The 21,693-nt window shown below is 39.1% G+C and overlaps 2 protein-coding genes across 2 annotated transcripts; one reads left to right on the top strand and one right to left on the bottom strand.

Moving 5' to 3' along the window:
• The first annotated feature begins 4,992 nt into the window (after nt 1–4,992).
• On the top strand, nt 4,993–7,062 carry LOC128216494 (prokineticin Bm8-d-like). Its single transcript, XM_052923073.1, has 3 exons — nt 4,993–5,109; nt 5,484–5,620; nt 6,833–7,062. Exons 1-3 carry the CDS (start codon nt 5,050–5,052, stop codon nt 7,008–7,010), a joined length of 375 nt encoding a protein of 124 aa, XP_052779033.1. The 5' UTR covers nt 4,993–5,049; the 3' UTR covers nt 7,011–7,062.
• A 5,114-nt stretch (nt 7,063–12,176) lies between these two features.
• Nucleotides 12,177–21,183, bottom strand: LOC128217792 (uncharacterized). The gene is made up of 6 exons (XM_052925179.1): nt 20,281–21,183; nt 19,528–19,629; nt 17,014–17,199; nt 16,600–16,741; nt 15,379–15,631; nt 12,177–13,922 (listed from the first exon to the last, which is right to left on the bottom strand). The coding sequence occupies exons 1-6, from the start codon at nt 20,768–20,770 to the stop codon at nt 13,881–13,883; spliced, it is 1,215 nt and encodes a 404-aa protein (XP_052781139.1). The 5' UTR covers nt 20,771–21,183; the 3' UTR covers nt 12,177–13,880.
• Nucleotides 21,184–21,693: the final 510 nt, after the last annotated feature.

Genomic DNA, 21,693 nt, shown 5'->3' with positions numbered 1-21,693 from the left:
AGCACATTCTATGATAGAATATGCTGAAAAAGGCCTTTGGTCAAATTCCAAGGGAAATCTATTCTACAGCCAAAAATGTATTTGAGTACAATTCTGTATTCTTTATAAAATAATCAAGTTTAGTTTTTGCTCTAGAATTAGTTTTCTTTGAAATGTTATCAACAAATTCTATAAGAAATTACGTTTTCAAAAAGTATTAAACATGGAAGATTTTGAAGAAAATTATTTTATATGGTAAAATGAGTTGAGACAGAGTTTGAGATTTGACTTAAGTATTTTCGTGATATTGGGGCATGAACTTAAGTCAGTATCTCATTTATTATTGTTATATATAACAGAATAACTTAATAGACTTTATGTTAAACAAATGAAATGAAATTTCAATATTTCCTTGCATTATAAATTTTCAAAAATATTAAAATCACATAAATATTATTTATGAAAATAATTTTTAAACGTAAAATATGTATCCAAACAGAATGGTGGCATACACTTAATAAACAGTCACTGCATTCATTTATTCAAAAGCCAAAAAATGTTTGTGTGGTTAGGACCCTTAGGATTACAAAGCCATATTGTCCAAAAACAGGTAGGGCCAAAACAAAAATGATTTGGTTAGGGTTACATCCTTTTAAAAAAAAAAAGGTATGGTAGGTAGGCTTTTTATTTTATTTTTATTATATTTTTTATAAGTATTTACAATGTTTTTCATTATTGGAGAATGATGTTAAATGACTTCTGTTTAAAGCTGCACTCTCACAGATTAAACGTTTTGACATTTATTTATTTTTGTCTTGGAACGAGCCAATTTTTGTGATAATCAATGGAAACAAGATTTATAAGACTGCTGATAAAAAATAGATTGCAGTTTTATACATTTAAGTTAAAAAAAAAGATGTTTTATGCATTTTCCTTAAATCGGTTAAAACAATAAAACATTAATTTTCAAACTAAAATATGAAAATCTGCGATCAGCATATAGGTTTTGGCAGCAATCTTTTATCATTAGTTTTGGTTTACAGATATTATCGCAAACAATTGCTCTTTCCAAGACAATAAATAAAAAAGTTGTAAAAATGGTATATCTGTGAGAGTGCAGATTTAAAGCTTTAACATACATGCCATTTTTCTGTGAGGCTTCCCAGGGGATTTTCGTCTGAATTCCAGGGGATTTTGATATTACGAAATTTTGAGCAATATCTCCATTTATGATACAAGAATAAATACAGAAATTTATACACTCTATTTACAATAATTATTGGACTTAGTCATCATGGTCCTTCATGGAATTTCACACTGATAATATTATGGATGCTTTCCACTGTCAATCTTAAGCAAGTTTAAAAAAAATAAAAAATATGTATATCTTTAAATTCCAGGGGATATGGATCAACTGGCGGGTCAGACCAGTTGGTCCGAAATTACGTGGGATCGCCCCCCCACCTGGGTATATGGCATGTATGGCTTTAAACTACAAACTAAAACACACACTTGACGATAAAAATGGTAGGGTCGGCGCATATTTCGTAGGTAGGGTTAGGTAATCCTGACCAAATGTATTATTTTTTTTATAAAATAAAGCTTTATGAAATTAAAAAATAAAAAGCCTACCTACTCTACCCACTATGTGGGAACAGACACCAGATATAGCTCAAAAAGTGATAAGTAAACAGACAATTATGTAGTTGTTTTTCATTACCAGAGGTAAGATCTTGCTGTGTTAACGCAACATGTTTGCTCTAATCCCTCGATATGGACAACAACGAAAAATTTCCCTCGAGCTCGCATATAGGTAAATAGCCGTATTAAATCATTATCACAGTCTAGTTATTCTAAATATATCGTTACTATCCTCTGACAGTCCACTTAATAGCTATCCCCTGTGCAGTTATTTATTTGCTTCATCTATCCCCAGTACACTGCCAGGGCATCAAAAGGTATGAATATCTCCGTAACAACAAAAGATATCATATTTATATTTTACACATCACTAGACTATGTAAATACAATGAAATCACTTGATTCAGTATTTATTCTTATTTTCAATTTGTTGATTTATGTTTGAAATCGTACCATATAAATGAACATTTGTGAGCGATCATGCAACTTTTGGCGAGAATTGGGTTATTATACAAAAGAGGAGACACATTTCCATTATAGTCATATATTGCACAGTATCAAGCATACATGCCATATCCCCCGGAGGGGGAAAAATCCCCCGGAATTTCGACCCATCCCCTGGTCTCCCGGAGGGGGATGAAAATCCCCCGGAATTAAAAAAAGTGTGTTTAAAATTACGCAAAATTATCACAGGGTTTAATTATATATGCCTGTTTACAGTTATAATGCCCTTCCTGTCTTAATTGGATTATCAACTGATGGTGTGTTTTAACAACACCAATTGGGTGACACTTAATAAGTCAGCAGGGCACATTTCATGCATTGTTTTGATTGAAACTGACAGAATTTGCGTAAGAAATGTCAATTAGACTGGTCAGATAAAAGGCCGATTTTCGTTGGTTAAAACTATAGGTTTTATCCAGTCAGAGAGGATGTAACAAATTAAAGTGTTTAAACATGTGTCATTGTCATCAAAAGGATTTATAATTTAAAGGTGACAGTACATTATTTAGTAAAGAAAAGGATTAAAATAACTAATAGACAATGCTGTTCTTTGTTATGACCCACTAATATGTTTACATACATGACATGACCTTCATCGCAAATATCGGAAAATAACAGAACTTCCAGAAGAGAAACTGAAAGTAGACAATTCGGATGAAATGACTTTTATTTATTTTAATATTATGGTGGTGATGATTTTATTTTTTGATGAATGCCAAAAGATGATATGTTTATGAACTTAAACAATAAATTATGCATTTGCTTTTTATCAGAAGCAAACAAATCTGACTATTTGGGAATTGAAATGAAAAATATTGATAAATCATTCCATTCTCTCTATTAGTCTGAAAGTCATCATTTATGATCATAATGAGCAGATTTTGAATCCAATTTAGGAGGAAGGTAAGCCCATTAAATTGTCTCTGAAACATATTTTTCTGTGAAGTATTCTATTTTGCAAGTGAGTGCTTTTATTATGCAATATGGCTGTGTCTCATTAAAATATAGATGAAGTGCTGGAAAAAGGGGTAGACAAGGTAAATTGGCACGTGTGTCATGCCTGTAATGCTACATGGCGATGATGAAAATTCTCTGATATGTGACCCAAATCCCCTTAAATTCTGGACATAATCCCCTCGGGAGTCTTTCAAAATTATGGCAATTTGTTTTTATCGTACTTGCGTCTTAAAATACTCTGAAATTTTGTCGAAATAGACCTGCTAAAAAATCCCCCTGAATACTACCAAAATCCCCCTGAATTTTCAGACTTTTGAACATTAATCCCCCTGAATGGTCTCCAGAAAATATGGCATGTATGATCAAGTAATTCAAAACTCTTCGATTTTGTTAAATATGATATATTACCATAAAATGAAGAAAATGATAGAAAACTGTTCATGTGTCAAAATCAAATGCTTATCGATTTATCACTGTTTTAGCTATATCCGGTGTCCGTTCCCACACAGTGCTACCTGTTTCTGAAAAAAGGATGTAACCCTAACAAAACTATTTTTTTGCCCTAAGATGGCCTAAGCTTGCAGTCTGATAATAGCTCCAATATGAAAGTTATTGTTGAAATAAAAACAAAGAAACACTTGTTTATAATGGAAAATGAAATGCATGCCTTTCAAAAATGCCCCCCCCCCCCATAAATCAATACATTAATAGTTTCTCCTGTAGGCTATATCCGAATGATTGTAATATCCGAAGTATAATTTTGCACCAGAAATGATAAACTCAGTTGATTGAATATTCCATCTAATTATCAGCAAAAATAATATCCAATAAAGTTTTACCTCGTGGTAATTACCTATTCAGAACGTCTTAAAAACTATTTTACTAATCAAAAATTTAAAAACTTCCGTCAGACGTTCCTTTTTTGACAGCAGTCAACATTTTTTATATGAGGTGCCATTCAGTGAAATTCAATGCCGCGGTTAAGTCCCTTCGTTTGAGCTCATACGCGTACCTTAAAGGGACTCGCTCATGTTTCGACACTTATAAATGCTTTTCGAATTATTGCATCTAAAACACCTTTTTATAATTATTATACTCTTTGATACCTAAGTTACAGAAAAAAATGCAATTAAAGTATAAAAAACCTGGTTGGGAGCGAACCCACGGCGGTTAGATTAAGATTATTTTTTAAGAAAACTAGCTGATACCTTCTCCACACTCAAATAAAGACTCATTCTAAGCTGACGGATACTTAAACCTTTATCGAACACATTGGTAGCAACACGTCTAGTTGTAAATCCACCTATCAATGTACAGCCTTTTGCTGAATCACGTTACTAACGCTTTTATTAAAGTTTTAACTGTCTCGTGGAATTCAAAGACAATATTTACGCATATATCAACATTTGTTGAAGGGTTCCAGTCGTCAGTATCTTATATATAACAATCCTAATGAATTGCTACACTTTCTTTCGTAAAACCCTCCATCAACAAGTGCATTTTACAAACAATGAAATTGTCCCTTTATATAGAACCCGAAGTCTGTATAATTTGGAACACCGTCTTCGCTCGAAACTTATAGCCTTCAGTATTTTTAAGCTCTTCAGTTTAATTGGAGTTTGTGTTTATGATGGTCACTTCTGTACGTATCATGATTATCAACAAACAAAACGGATTGACTTATTACAAAACATATATACATCAAAGTTTGTGTGTTTGTAAAGTTACTATATATTTGTGTCTGCAGGTGTAAGCATGCTTGAAGTATGTCAATATAACACATGTGTTCCTATTTCTCTTGTTCTTGCATGTGAAATAAAATATGATATGGCATAGTGTGTACATGCGCAAATTCCCCTTTGTCTTATCTGCAGAGATAAGAGACATGGATCAAAAATGAGTATCCGTCAAGCCTCAAGCCTATGTCAACAATTATTGTTTTCTACTAATATTGATAGTTATTTGAAAATGTCTAATGTGTCTTTGAAATGGCTACTGCTGTTGGGACTTTGTGTCTTGTTGGTACATGTATGTATAATCTCCTTATCTCATATGATGTGTTCATTACTTTAATATAGATTAAAACTCTACTAAGGGTTTGACAGTTATTTGGAAATGTCGAATGCACCTGTAAAATAGTTCATCGTCGTCATCGTAGTTGCCGCCACCGCCACCGCCACCGCCATCAACCGCTCGACCGATGTACATGTATTATGTATTTGTTGTATTTTTTTTGGAATTATTTTGAAGGCATCACATATTTGTAGTTTACAAAAGTTCTCTAGATCATCATCATCATCATCATCATCATCATCATCGTCATCGTCATCGTCATCGTCGTCGTCGTCGTCATCATATCACCCATTTTATTAGTCTTACATGCTTTCTTTAACATCTACCAGGTCCAGTGTGCACTTCCACCGGAAGAGGGTGTATGTACCTCAGACACGGACTGTGCCGCCGAGGAGTGTTGTGTCGGTACGGCCCGACGACGATTCATATTCTTTAATCCAACCAAAGGGATATGCAGACCCCTGCGGTAATTAGTGTTTTTGACAATCTAGCTGTTTTCCGTAAGGTAACATCTTGCTATATCGTTCTGTATGAAATTGTAATGATTAACATAGCCTGTTTAATTTTAAGGAGATAGCTGAGTTTGTTTTAATAATCGTCGCGATAATTTAGTACTCGTATAGTAGTAATTCAGTTTAATTTTATATAGTAAGGTTCGATTGCCAACAAATTTCCTGAACTCTTTGAATAAAATTGTGAATCATGCGACGACTCGTGACTTATCCAACATATAATAATGCCGATATCTGTAACAAATTTCGTTTATGTCTGTAAAAAAACCTCATTAAGCTTTCAAGTCAGAATGACACACCGTTATGGACATACGGACGTATTACGAGATACGGAAATAATTATGGACAAAGGAAATATAGATAACGGAAATATAAATATACGAAATATGAATACACGAGATAAACGAAACACGGATATACGAAATACGGATACACGGGATATACGAAATCCGGATAAACGAAATGCGGATATACGAAATACGGATAAACGGAATGCGGATAAACGAAATGCGGATACACGGGATATACGAAATCCGGATAAACGGAATGCGGATAAACGAAATACGGATACACGGGATATACGAAATACGGATACACGGGATATACGAAATCCGGATAAACGGAATGCGGATAAACGAAATACGGATACACGGGATATACGAAATCCGGATAAACGGAATGCGGATAAACGAAATACGGATACACGGGATATACGAAATCCGGATAAACGGAATGCGGATATACGAAATCCGGATAAACGAAATACGGATAAACGAAATCTTGCCGTATCAAAGAATTACACGAACATCATCTTTTTCGAATCGAGGGGTGTAGCAAATCGGATAATATTCAATAATGAAGCAGACAGAACCCTTTCGTTTTCATACATCGCAATGCTAGGCGCCAAATTTACGAACAGTCTCAAGCCTGAGTAAAACTCAACTGATAATCTTCTTGTTACTGTAACTTTCCTTCAAGTTGGGATTTCATGATGAAGTTTGCTGAATTTTATAACTTTTGAAAATGGTAGAATTATTAACATTAATTTTGATGAAACGAATGAAATAACCACAATTCTTTGTAAATTAAAGAAGGCGTCATCTGAGTCTGATTCAAGACACGAGACTGTTCTTAGCTTTAAATAAAACAAAGTAATTATATTCTAGCTTCCAGGGATTTTCCTGTCACGTGTTCCTGACGACAGAGACACATAATCACGGTCTGCACGTGGACTACTGCCCGTGCGACGAGGGGTTAGAATGCAGGGGAACTACGGTTGACGCGTTAAACCCGAATAACGTGATTCATCACGACCCGAAATGTCTTCCCAAAGAGGCAGCGTAAAACGTTAAACATGTTTGTGTCTTCAGTAAAAGTAAACTGTTTTGTTAAAAAAACTCGGTTCATTCTTTATTAACAAAACGACGTACCATTTCAGTTAAAATAAAGTTATTACCCCCAAGGACTTGAGAAAGGTTCTGGCGGCTACGTGTACATGTATTACAATTTCACGTGTTCTAGATGACTTTAAATTAAGAACAGCAGCCATAGCCACCGCAAAAGGCACGTGGTTTGCATGCATGTTTCATATGCCGTGATTAGCATGATTCTTTATGGTGGCTGATTTCTTCTGTTTTGTATCCAATGCGAAAAACAGCCAAATCGAGGGCAAAAATACGAACTAATAATTAATGCGTTCACATTTGGTCCAAGAGTTGGCTTTTCGACTTGTTAGATTTTCGCCACACGAAATACCATAATTCTGAAAGTAAATTTAGAAACAATGCTTGCTTTCCATTTCATTCCATGCCATGTTTCTACAAATCTTGTTTGGTCAAGTGCAATTGAATGCTACCAAAAGATAGAGAGGGATTTCACTGGCCGTGCAGTTAGGGGCCCAAGTGAAGGCTAACGACGGTTTACCACGGACTACACGTGGACTATTTCCCCGTGCAGAGAGTGGCTGGAATGTAGAGGAACGACGGTTTACTACGGACTACACGTGGACTATTTCTCGTGCAGAGAGTGGCTGGAATGTGGGGGAACGACGGTTTACCACGGACTACAGGTGGACTATTTCCCGTACAGAGAGTGGCTGGAATGTAGGGGAACGACGGTTTACCACGGACTACAGGTGGACTATTTCCCGGGCAGAGAGGGGCCGGAATGTGGGGGAACGACGGTTTACCACGGACTACACGTGGACTATTTCCCGTGCAGAGAGGGGCCGGAATGTGGGGGAACGACGGTTTACCACGGACTACACATGGACTATTTCCCGTGCAGAGAGTGGCCGGAATGTGGGGGAACGACGGTTTACCACGGACTACACGTGGACTATTTCCCGTGCAGAGAGTGGCCGGAATGTAGATGAACGACGGTTTACCACGGACTGCACGTGGACTATTTCCCGTACAGAGAGTGGCCGGAATGTGGGGGAACGACGGTTTACCACTGACTACACGCGGACTATTTCCCGTGCAGAGAGGGGCTGGAATGTAGGGAACGACAGTTTACCATTGACTACACGCGGACTATTTCCCGTGCAGAGAGTGGCTGGAATGTAGAGGAACGACGGTTTACCACGGACTACACGTGAACTATTTTCCGTGCAGAGAGTGGCTGGAATGTGGAGGAACGACGGTTTACCACGGACTACACGTGGACTATTTCCCGTGCAGAGAGTGGCTGGAAAGTGGGGGAACGACGGTTTACCACGGACTATACGTGGACTATTTCCCGTGCAGAGAGTGGCTGGAATGTAGGGGAACGACGGTTTACCACGGACTACACGTGGACTATTTCCCGTGCAGAGAGTGGCCGGAATGTGGGGGGAACGACGGTTTACCACGGACTACACGTGGACTATTTCCCGCGCAGAGAGTGGCCGGAATGTGGGGGAACGACGGTTTACCACGGACTACACGTGGACTATTTCCCGTGCAGAGAGGAGCTGGAATGTAGGGGAACGACGGTTTACCACTGACTACACGCGGACTATTTCCCGTACAGAGAGTGGCTGGAATGTAGGGAACGACGGTTTACCACGGACAACACGTGAACTTTTTCCCGTGCAGAGAGTGGCTGGAATGTGGGGGAACGACGGTTTACCACGGACTACACGTGGACTATTTCCCGCGCAGAGAGTGGCTGGAATTTGGGGGATTGACAGTTTACCACGGACTACACGTGGACTATTTCCCGTGCAGAGAGTGGTTGAAATGTAGAGGAACGACGGTTTACCACGGACTATACGTGGACTATTTCCCGGGCAGAGAGGAGCCGGAATGTGGGGGGAACGACGGTTTACCACAGACTACACGTGTACTATTTCCCGGGCAGAGAGGAGCTGGAATGTGGGGGAACGACGGTTTACCACGGACTACACGTGGACTATTTCCCGTGCAGAAAGTGGCTGGAATGTAGAGGAACGACGGTTTACCACGGACTACACGTGGACTATTTCCCGTGCAGAGAGGGGCTGGAATGTGGGGAACGACGGTTTACCACGGACTACACGTGGACTATTTCCCGTGCAGAGAGGGGCCGGAATGTAGAGGAACGATGGTTTACCACTGACTACACGTGGACTATTTCCCGTGCAGAGAGTGGCTGGAATGTAGGGGAACGACGGTTTACCACGGACTACACGTGGACTATTTCCCGTGCAGAGAGTGGCCGGAATGTAGAGGAACGATGGTTTACCACTGACTACACGTGGACTATTTCCCGTGCAGAGAGGGGCTGGAATGTAGGGGAACGACGGTTTACCACGGACTACACGTGGACTATTTCCCGTGCAGAGAGGGGCTGGTGGCTGGAATGCAGGTGAACGACGGTTTACCGCGGACTACATGTGGACTATTTCCCGTGCAGAGAGTGGCTGGAATGCAGGTGAACGACGGTTTACCACGGACTACACGTGGACTATTTCCCGTACAGAGAGTGGCTGGAATGCAGAGGAACGACGGTTTACCACGGACTATACGTGGACTATTTCCCGTGCAGAGAGGAGCCGGAATGTAGAGGAACGACGGTTTACCACGGACTATACGTGAACTATTTCCCGTGCAGAGAGGGGCTGGAATTTAGGGAACGACGGTTTACTACGGACTACACGTGGACTATTTCCCGTACAGAGAGGGGCTGGAATGTAGAGAAACGGCGGTTTACCACGGACTACACGTGGACTATTTCCCGTGCAGAGAGGGGCCTGAATGTAGAGGAACGACGGTTTACCACTGACTACACGTGGACTATTTCCCGCTCAGAGAGTGGCTGGAATGTAGAGGAACGACGGTTTACCACTGACTACACGTGGACTTATTCTCGTGCAGAGAGTGGCTGGAATGTAGGGGAACGACGTTTTACCACGGACTACATGTGGACTATTTCCCGTGCAGAGAGTGGCTGGAATGTTGGGGAACGACGGTTTACCACGGACTACATGTGGACTATTTCCCGTGCAGAGAGTGGCTGGAATGTTGGGGAACGACGGTTTACCACGGACTACATGTGGACTATTTCCCGTGCAGAGAGTGGCTGGAATGCAGGTGAACGACGGTTTACCACGGACTACATGTGGACTATTTTCCGTGCAGAGAGTGGCTGGAATGTAGGGGAACGACGGTTTACCACGGACTACACGTGGATTATTTTCCGTGCAGATGGGGGCTGGAATGAAGGGGAACGACGGTTAACCACGGACTACACGTAAACTATTTCCCGTTCAGAGAGTGGCAGGAATGTAGGGGAACTGCGTTTTACCACGGACTACACGTGGACTATTTCCCGTACAGAGAGTGGCTGGAATGTGGGGGAACGACGGTCTACCACGGACTACACGTGGACTATTTCCCGTACAGAGAGTGGCAGGAATGTAGCGGAACTGCGGTTTACCACTGACTGCACGTGGACTATTTTCCGTGCAGAGAGTGGCTGGAATGTGGGTGAACGACGGTTTACCACGAACTACACGTGGACTATTTCCCGTGCAGAGAGTGGCTGGAATGTAGAGGAACGACGGTTTACCACGGACTACACGTGTACTATTTCCCGTGCAGAGAGGGGCCGGAATGTAGAGGAACGACGGTTTACCACGGACTACACGTGGACTATTTCCCGTGCAGAGAGTGGCTGGAATGTAGAGGAACGACGGTTTACCACTGACTACACGTGGACTATTTCCCGTGCAGAGAGTGGCCGGAATGTAGGGGAACGACGGTTTACCACGGACTACACGTGGACTATTTCCCGTGCAGACAGTGGCTGGAATGTGGGGGATTGACGGTTTACCACCGACTACAGGTGGACTATTTCCCGGGCAGAGAGGAGCCGGAATGTGGGGGAACGACGGTTTACCACGGACTACACGTGGACTATTTCCCGTGCAGAGAGGGGCCGGAATGTAGGGGAACGACGGTTTACCACGGACTACACGTAGACTATTTCCCGTGCAGAGAGTGGCTGGAATGTAGGGGAACGACGGTTTACCACGGACTACACGTGGATTATTTCCCGTACAGAGAGTGGCTGGAATGTGGAGGAACGACGGTTTACCACGGACTACACGTGGACTATTTCCCGTACAGAGAGTGGCTGGAATGTGGGGGAACGACGGTTTACCACGGACTATACGTTGACTATTTCCCGTGCAGAGAGTTGCTGGAAAGTGAATGAACGACGGTTTACCACGGTCTACACGTGGACTTATTCCCGTGCAGAGAGTGGCTGGAATGTAGAGGAACGATGGTTTACCACTGACTACACGTGGACTATTTCCCGTGCAGAGAGGGGCTGGAATGTAGGGGAACGACGGTTTACCACGGACTACACGTGGACTATTTCCCGTGCAGAGAGGGGCTGGTGGCTGGAATGCAGGTGAACGACGGTTTACCGCGGACTACATGTGGACTATTTCCCGTGCAGAGAGTGGCTGGAATGTGGGGGAACGACGGTTTACCACGGACTACACGTGGACTATTTCCCGTGCAGAGAGTGGCTGGAATGTAGCGGAACTGCGGTTTACCACGGACTACACGTGGACTATTTCCCGTGCAGAGAGTGGCTGCTATTTCCCGTGCAGAGAGTGGCTGGAATGTAGGGAGCGACGGATTACCACGGACTACATGTGGACTATTTTCCGTGAGGAGAGGGGCCCTATTGTAAGGGAACAGCGCAATATTAAAATGACGTCATAGAGCAAAATAGTGCGTCATTAAAAATACATTTATCATAATTTTGTTAACATGTCTCCAATCTCATTAAAATCCTATCCCCCAATACACGCTTCACGATGTTACGCTATGTGCGTACATAACGTAATGAAATGAAGTGAACGTCCCGATATGATTTTAATGAGGTTGACGTGTCTCTTTAGTGATGTATAAAGGAATTACAATATACTCTATATGTATCAACCCTTTTGTAAGATGATATTTCTCCAGTGAAACATTATTTCGTGCTCATCGTTTTTTTTTCGTGAAATACACAAGAATTAATGGCTTCTAAAACTGTCAACACTTTAATTCACCAGGAATTATGATCAACATAAAAAAATAATAGCATAAACACACTCTAGCTTATAACATAAAACAACATATATGTACTTTATAAGTATAAGTGAACATAACTTTTAAAGTGACTCACTCATGATTGGTAAAATGCACTTTCTAATTACGAAATAAAGTGTGGCAAATCAAGGAGAGATAAAACGAAAATACCAAAAGCTGGAACCCTTCAGCAAATGTTAATATTTGCTAAAATATCGTCTCTGAAGACCAAAATTTTCATTAGCGTTTTATAACGCGATTTAAAATTAATTACGGCTGTTGTGTTGCGTGATTGGTTGAATGACATTATCACGTGATGTTTTCCTTAAGAGGTCAACATATCCACCACTTTTGTTAAAATAAGTGTTTTCAGATGCATTACCGGGAAAACTAATTTTGGTAAAAAAAAACATGAGCGAGTCACTTTAAACATATAAATGCATAATACAGTGAAACTGCGTTCCCTCGAACAAGCGGTTGCTCGAGAACCGGCGTTCCCTCGAGGTCGGAGCTTGGTCCCGAACCTTTTTCCTTCTATTTTCATATAAAATATACCCACGCTGCCTCGAAACCTAATTATGTCGAGCAGTCGAGCAATATCCTCGGTCCACAAAGTACACAAATCGTGCACAAAATCATATGGCTCCCTCGAGGTCATAATTTCACACTTTTTCCCAAACGCGTGTTCCAAAATAAACAAACAATTGTCAAGTGTTAAAATTTTCGCAAGTTGTAAAAATTGCAATAACAGTTGAAAGGCAATTTGATAAGGTGTGAAAAACCGTTTGTCACTGTTAACGCATGACCGATATTAGTTGATATGGGCATTTGAGATGATAATTATGAGAAGTTAATTGTGAGAAATTTAAATGAGTAATAAAAATATGAATAAAACACTACGATATCGATCGAACATCGTGATCTTCAGATGATCTGTATGTGATTAGACATTGCAGTTTTTACAGCTCAATTTATGACTCAGTTGTAACTGTAAAGAAGCAAAGAGATTGTTCGAGCATTTGATAAAAGCGGATAGCAGAATACAATTTGCGAATTAACATACAGTACATGAGGATAATTAGGGCCGCTCTCCTTTGACCAGTTGAATTCAATTTTATGACGTCATATGTTACGTCATACTGAAATTTCACTGTATGCGTTTTTTGTAACACATCACTACCCAAACAATTGACCAGATATCGATGGCCTCACTTCAAAAATAAGTAATTTATTTCTGTTTCGGAATTTTTACATCGCTAAAATCATTTAGGTGAGACGCATTTAACTGCAAAATGCAGAGTAAATAGTCCAATGAGAAAATGGCGTTGCATCATGTGATCAAAATGTCGAGCAATGATTGGTTATCTCACAGAGCAAAAAAAATGCTGAACCTTCAGAAATTGGAAATACAAAAATTGTAACTTCGGCATTTTGTAAGAAAAACAATGTGAATAAATAACCAAGATTTAATACTAAAAACGTTGCTACTGAAAAACATGGGATTTTGTAGCTTCGACATTTGGAAGTGAGGCCATCAATATATAATTGTTTTTCAACGTCCAGTTGTAAATGATGAAGGATGACATCTTTTGTATCTCACGGTTTGCCATTTCTTCGCATATTTTCTCGTGGACTGTCTCTTTATCACTGTACAACGAGGACGTCACCGCATCCTCTCCTCGGGAATGACTTCACCAGGAACGAGCTGAAAATACAGAACGACTTTAAATATCATAAGTAAAATCTTAATGATTAAGAATGGGCGGAGTGAGGTAATCGAACTGACTAAGAATACAACCTCATCGGCTGATACATCGAAAAACGCAAAACCTGACGCAGGGAGTGTGTATTGGATGACTGGTAGTCAAACACCAGCAAATGTTTAAATTCTTCATGATAAAGCCTAATTACTACTGATCGCCATCTGTTATTTCATTGGCTGAAAATGTAGGTTGTTTTCTAGTAACTTATCAACAAGAAACGGATAATTGAAGACGTTAATTCATTTTCTTATTTGTATACTTATATTTTTTACAACGCCAATTCTATGCATTCAATTTTGAGGAAAAAAGAAAATAAATTATTGAATAAAAATAGTTTATCTTTAATATCAAACTTACAAAAGGTTTGAAAAGCTACAGATTTTTCAAACTATTTTTTTAATGAGTATAATATATTGACGAAATCATATAAATATACAGACAGAAGATAAAATCGAATAATTATGTAGATTTTTGAGATGAACTATATCGTCACCCGTTGGTATTCTGATGAATATGTCGACAAGAAATCTGAAACTAGGTGGGTTTTTTTAAACTCGATCAAACACATCGATCTGCTCAATGGCACCGAATTTTCAAACTCAATCATTTAAAAAAAATAATCAAAAACTATCTTGTAATTCCAAACTAAAAAAGTATAATACTAAACATGTTAAAAAAATATTTAATTACAATTCTTAAGTTTGGAAATCCGGTGCCAGTGGTCAAAAGTTGATCGTTTTAAGAATGGGTACCGAGTTTGCTGCTTAAAGTACCACTTTCTAAAACATTGTTTGATAACTAACCATGCTTCTTATTTTTACCAAAATAAAAGACCATGATATTTTTAAGAATGATCATAAAAAGACACCATTTTTTCCGATATTTCGAAAAATGTTATTTTGGATGCATTGTTTGTTTGTACTTATTGTTCGAATAAACGTAAATGTCCATGAAAAAAAAACAGAGAAAAAGGTTTACTGTTTAAGCACAATGCAGCCGAAAACGGTCTGGAACCATGTCATTTTCTCAAAAAAGAGGCCTTACTCAAAAATTATTAATGCCAGTGCTATTCCTCTTACTGTTCAAACGAGTATTGTTCTGGCAACGTGTGTTACAAGTTCTATGAATATCTTGACTGGATTAAGAGACGAGTGTTGAAGTGTTTTGCGTGTTGATGTCGACGCCGACGGCAACGGCAAGCCGGACAAGTGGGTTTTCTGTCTCAAAGCCGAAAAAATGTGTATTTTTTTATTTTTTAAGCCGGTCTATTGGACGCTCCGGTTTCCCTACAACTCTCATACTTACACTTCACAATCGGTGTAAAATAAATTAAGATTGAGCTGCCGTCACAGCTAAGGTAATACCCTGACCATTTTACGAGTTAATAAAAACGCTTACTTGTGAACCACTTCTGTCAGAGCGATGGTGTCTGTGATGACTGCCTGCGTTGCCATTAGCAACCGGCGCATGCGCAGATGAGTTATGCGGTGTAGGATTTTCACGGTAAGGAGGGGGCGGGGAGTTGTACGCGATGTTAGAAGGGGCTCTCATAGGATATATGAAGTTTGACGGGGTCAGAGAGATACGTGACCTTGCCCGACGGTTCGTCCCAGCCTGCCGACGACGTCTTTGCCTGTCTATTTCTTCGTAACTGTAAAAAAACATAAGTTATTTCAAACCTATCCGACTCGAAATTAAGGTAATTCCATATTACCTCCATTAACCTTTATAAAAAAAGGTTTGATACCCGGTGACCCCATACAAATTTGGTATCATCGGACAGGTATTTGATTTCTAATTACTAATATGTAAAATAAATGATCGAACATACATCTTACATAAAGTTATTACCGTTTTCCCCTATATTTGCTCTCATTTTTTTCAATGAAATAGGACGTAGAGGACATATTTTGCAATCTTTGAAGGCCAACCAAACTTGTAAGTATAATTGTTTTAGGTATTATTTTTCTTCTTTTTATCCTCACATAACCCTTTCAAATTATATAAGGTCACCAAGTATCTAAAATTGAAAATTGACACATTAGCGGCCGGATACCTTATTATGACGCATTAAATGGTATTGGTTATAGATCGTTTTGTCGCGATTCTTTGATCTCTTTTGTCATGATACTTATTTCACATACATTTTACTTATAAGGGACCTATTGTAGTATTTTGCCACCATAAGAAGAGTATTTTTTTTCAAGGTCGGCAGCTTTTTGTATAAAAATGGTTAAGTCGTTGTTTTGGTTAAAGTTAGCCGAACTGTTTATTGATTGGTCAATATGTAACCAATACATTTTATTAACCGTTTTAACAAAACGGACTTTACCGATGAGTTACGATGAGCTTTTGGAACATTACGGGCGTTGCCGATGAGTTAAGGTAGGTTGCGAACATATAACGGACGTTGCCGATGAGTTACGATGAGCTTTGGGAACATTACGGACGTCGCCGATGAATTACGATGAGTTTTATTAACATAACGGACTGCTGATGAGTTACGATGAGATATGTGAACATTGCGGGCGTTGCCGATGAGTCACGGTGATCTATGTGAACATTACGGATGTTGCCGAAGAGTTACAAAGAGTTATGTGTATGTTAAACGGCATTGACCTAATTCCTGGATAGGGCTGGTCGACGACAACTTGTGGGGTCGGTAGGCGGGCGACGGCCCCTCGCCGGTACACGGGATTGTTGGTCGACTCGGACTGGGGGTCGTCTGGATAATCGTCACGTGGGCGGTTGTAGTACTCCGCTGAATAAAAAAGGATGAAGCTTGTTTTGCCATGTTGGGCAATTTGTTTTAAAAGTGACTACAAATCCTGAGGTGTGTAAAGTAAGCCGGACAGCCGGAAAAGTTTTCGGGGGGGGGGGGGGGTATATAACGTCTCGGCCAAATATGAATGAATATGACATCACGGTCCATTAAATCAATTAACTCAGTCACGCACCCTGATGGCCCGAAACAGGGTGCACGACGTATGCGGATGAATAAAGGTGTGATAAGCCCAAACCTCACCCACTTACCCGACATGCCAATGAAGGTGATGCCCCAAATGCAGCTCCAGATCCACCCCACGAGAAAACACGCGACCAGCAGTAACTGGAGCATGCCGATACCAAACATCGTGCAGCACGAGCCAAACTTGTCCCCGCACGTCATATCGTCTGTGCGCGCGCAGCAGAACACACACAAAGACGCGCACATTGAGCCTGTGGATAATATGGGAGACTTCCTATAACAATGTGGCAGACTTCCTATAACAGTATGACATACTTCGAATGACAAAATGGTAGACTTTCTTTAACTGTATGGCAGACTTCCTACAAAAATGTGGCAGATTTCCTATAACAGTATGAAACACTTCGCATACCAATGAGGCATACTTCGTATAACAAGGTCGGAGACTGCCTACAACAGTACTGCAGACTTCCTATATCAGTATGGCAGGTTTCCTATATCAGTATGGCAGGTTTCCTATAACAGTCTTGTAGACTTCCTATAACAGTATGATATACCTCCTTTAACAGTATTGTATACCTCCTATAACAGTATGGCAGACTTCCTATAACAGTATTATATACTTCCTATAACAGTATGGCAGACTGCCTATAACAGTATGGCAGACTGCCTATAACAGTATGGCAGACTGCCTATAACAGTATGGCAGACTGCCTATAACAGTATTATATACTTCCTATAACAGTATGGCTGACTGCCTATAACAGTATTATATACTTCCTATAACAGTATGGCAGACTGCCTATAACAGTATGGCTGACTGCCTATAACAGTATTATATACTTCCTATAACAGTATGGCAGACTGCCTATAACAGTATGGCTGACTGCCTATAACAGTATTATATACTTCCTATAACAGTATGGCAGACTGCCTATAACAGTATGGCTGACTGCCTATAACAGTATTATATACTTCCTATAACAGTATGGCAGACTTCCTATAACAGTATGGCAGACTGCCTATAACAGTATGGCTGACTGCCTATAACAGTATGGCAGACTTCCTTTAACAGAACGTATCAGACAAATGTAGTTTGTTTTTCATGCAAGATAGGAATAGTCTTTCAAGGAAAGATGGAGTACAAGGCAAGATGGAATAAGGTTATAAGATCAAAAGGAATCAGTTTTTTTCGGGCAAGATGAAGTTATTCAACAGTAAAAACATATAGCAGAGTGAAGTGGAGAAAAGCAAGTTTACAGGAAAGATGAGTTCACTTGAAGAGCTGAAAATGGAGTTAACGTACAATATGGAGTACGTTTATTCGACAAGATGTAAATGTTTATTTGTAAGTTTAGTAAGTGTCAGTTTATCAGGAATGTTTAATGAAGATTATACGTACTAACATAACCAGACAAAATTAAGTTGGTTTATTGGACAAGGCGAAGTTTGATGATAAGGCGAGATGCAGTAAGTTCATTGGCAAGATGATATATATGTTAATCGGGAAAGATGGAGTACGTTTTTCCAACAAAAATTGGGTTCGTTTAACAAGTACAGTCTAGTTCACTTATAATTATGACTGAGTTTGCGTAAATAGAGAAAGGCTTTTCAGGCAAGGTTGAGTAAATTTATAAGACAAGATGAAAAAGGCTTATCAGGCAGGCTTGAGTAAATTTATAAGACAAGGTGAAAAAGGCTTATCAGGCAGGCTTGAGTAAATTTATAAGACAAGATGAGAAAGGCTTTTCAGGGAACATTGAGTAAATTTATAAGGCAAGATATCTTATCTTGCCTTATAATAATAATAATCTTAAATTTATAAGACAAGATGAAAAAAGCTTATCAGGCAGGCTTGAGTAAATTATAAGACAAGATGAAAAAGGCTTATCAGGCAAGATGAAGTAAATTTATAAGGCAAGATGAAAAAGGCTTATCAGGCAGGCTTTAGTAAATCTATAAGACAAGATGAAAAAGGCTTATCAGGCAGGCTTAAGTAAATTTATAAGACAAGATGAAAAAGGCTTATCAGGCAAGATTGAGTAAATTCATCAGGCAAGATTGACTGTTAGTTTGTTTGTCGATATGAAAAAGGTTTATCTGGGAAAATGTGGTTATATTAAAATTCCGTGTAGTGAAAACATTTGAGAACCATTATCTCAATGAAAAGATACATGAATTATCATTTATTACTAGATATTCATCCGTTTTTTTAAATGGGGGCAGGGGATGCCATTTAATTTTTCTAAGATGACTATTTCTCTGTTGAATATGTGTTCATGCTCTTTCTTAAAGCATAGGGACCAAATACATGTGTTTCTAGACGAAACACGATCACAATCCTAACAATTCTCCTTTTTGCATGTGAATTTTATACATTGACGCCGTATATATAAGTGAATAAACGCCGTTTCCTGACAGTACCGGACCTATGCGCAAATACAGACCAGTTTTCAACGTTTTAATTTGAATCAATGAAATGTAAGGGGCGTTGGGAAAAAAGAGACGGGCGGGCGGGGATGAAAATCTATTTATAGTTTTAATTTATGAAAATAAATTTATAGTGGTCTACGACTTACCGAACCCAGGGATGATAAAGTTGAGAATACAGCAGAAAATGGCCACGGGCATGGGAAGTGCCGGCACCACGTAACAGTCAGCCTTCTCATCATAATCCGTAACTAAAATATATTAGAGTCATATTAAAGGGGTACACTTAGTGGATGCAAAATATTGAAAATAATTATATATAAGCCTATATAAATGTGTTGTTTTTTTCAACTAATAGCTACCCGGCCAAAAATTAGAAGTTAAAAAGCACCGATATATCGCTGAAATATTTGTTATCTGTACACGAATCATATGCTATTTTGTGTTGATCAGAAGTCAAATGAGTTAAACATTATAATGCATCAAAACTATGGCATTAAACTGTATTGGGTCAGAATTGGCAGAAAATATGTAGTGCTGAGCAAAACATGAGGGGGGTGGGGGGGGGGGGCACATTCTCGAAAATTGAATTATTTACATAAGAGCTCTATTTTTTTTTTCTTATATACTTGGACGAGTTCCTTTTAAAAACATAAAACAGAACTAAATTGAACATTCATGGCTGGTATTGAAGTCTTCTATTAATTAAACAAAACACGATAAAAAGAAAAGCACACATTTTGATATGAAAATATAGCTTTTAATAGCTGTAAATTTCTTTTATATTTTTATCATTTTTATGACAATTTATTTATAAGAATTGTTTATTTAAACCTGACACCAACTAAAATAATAACAATATTTATATAAAAAACTACAGAAACATATACAAATATTCAAACCTCTTGAATTGGCGGATGTGACACTTCTAAAGCGCGTCCGTCTGGTTTGGTCAAGTGAATGGTCATTGTTCTCATGGTAAATCGATCTAACTTGGGGATTTCTGGTATGAACCGGTTCATGTCTCATTTCCGACAATCGAGTGGACCCGTTTGGCATATCGTCATGGTGAAGATGTCTGCTGCTTCTTGTGTTAGAATGTCGTCTGTCATAATGATCACTTCTCTGGGGCTGGCTTCTAACAGCTCCATATTCTACGCGAGTTGGACCATGTGCCATTTCCGGTTGAAGCTCTAACCGCGCATTCGCAGCATCTAAACGTGCTTGACTAGTTTCCGTTACGAAAATATTCTCAGTCTGCATTGACGGTCGTCTGTTTCCGGAATATCTTGGACCGTCACTGGAAACCATCTGAGCGCGGGAAACACCGGCCATATTGTTGTCTTGACGCAAACTGATGTCTGTCCGACTTCTTCTGTCATCCTCCGACATAATTACCCGAAATAAGGTACACTATTTATTTAAACTTCATCTCTTCAAGGTTAAATCCTTCATAAGCTTGCATTAATTTTAATATTTAACTTAGTTTACATAAACTGATCTGCAAAATGCCATTTGAGCGAACACAAAGCAACACTTCCGCAATTTGTAAAGAGTCAATTTAAAATGTAGTGAAAATTTCACCTTCACCAAAAGTCAGTTTTTATTCCACATATTTACTTCTATAAATCTAAACTTCAAAATAACTTTCATGAAACCGATGCTCAAGTCATGATGTAAAGAAATTCAAATTGAATCTAATGATTTTCAATCATATAACCAATTGTGACTATATGCAAAGCCGCATTTCTATATCCTCAATAGGTCTTTTTGATGTTCCATTCAAACGGGCCATTCTTATAGAAAGCAAATCCTGGTTCGATCAAACAGCTAGTATGGTTTGGTTTCGGGTTCACCGACGCGTCGGAACGTAAGACATACGCGGTGATTTTGAACAATACCTTCTATTTAATCATTGATCCGATAGTTCTTTAATTACGTATGCTGTAATTAAAAGTAATTGCCTCAAGTGTCTCAGTGAATTAGGTAATACTTACCCATTTTTCAACCTCATTATAGTATTGGTATTTCATTTACTCTTCACACAACAAATTTAAAGCCGCTTGTTCAGAAAATGTAGATTGAAGGAGAAGAAGAAAAAGAAAAAGAAGGGAAGAAAAAGACGAAGAAAAAGACGAAGAAGAACAAGAAGAAGAAGAAGAAGAAGAAGAAGAAGAAGGATATCAAGAAGATTAAAAAGATTTAGAAGATCCAGATCAAGAAGAAGAAGAAGAAGTAGAAGAAGAAGAACAACAACAACAACTACAACAACAACGACAATAACAACAACAACAACAACAATGAAAACAATAAAG

This window comes from Mya arenaria, chromosome 14, assembly GCF_026914265.1.
Source record: "Mya arenaria isolate MELC-2E11 chromosome 14, ASM2691426v1".
Taxonomy (NCBI): Eukaryota; Metazoa; Mollusca; class Bivalvia; order Myida; family Myidae; genus Mya; species Mya arenaria.
The sequence above is the reverse complement of the archived record's forward strand: the minus strand, read 5'-3'. Positions and strand labels throughout refer to the sequence as shown.

Excerpts from the sequence above, each read along its gene's own strand:
- LOC128217792 (XM_052925179.1), bottom strand. The coding sequence starts at position 20,770 with ATGTCGGAGGATGACAGAAGAAGTCGGACAGACATCAGTTTGCGTCAA. Across the intron at positions 15,632-16,599 it reads CAGCCCTATCCAGGAATTAG|TTACGAAGAAATAGACAGGC; the intron begins GTCAATGCCGTT and ends GTTTTTTTACAG. Across the intron at positions 13,923-15,378 it reads CTGACAGAAGTGGTTCACAA|CTCGTTCCTGGTGAAGTCAT; the intron begins GTAAGCGTTTTT and ends CTGTATTTTCAG.
- LOC128216494 (XM_052923073.1), top strand. The coding sequence starts at position 5,050 with ATGTCTAATGTGTCTTTGAAATGGCTACTGCTGTTGGGACTTTGTGTC. Across the intron at positions 5,110-5,483 it reads TTTGTGTCTTGTTGGTACAT|GTCCAGTGTGCACTTCCACC; the intron begins GTATGTATAATC and ends AACATCTACCAG. Across the intron at positions 5,621-6,832 it reads GGGATATGCAGACCCCTGCG|CTTCCAGGGATTTTCCTGTC; the intron begins GTAATTAGTGTT and ends ATTATATTCTAG.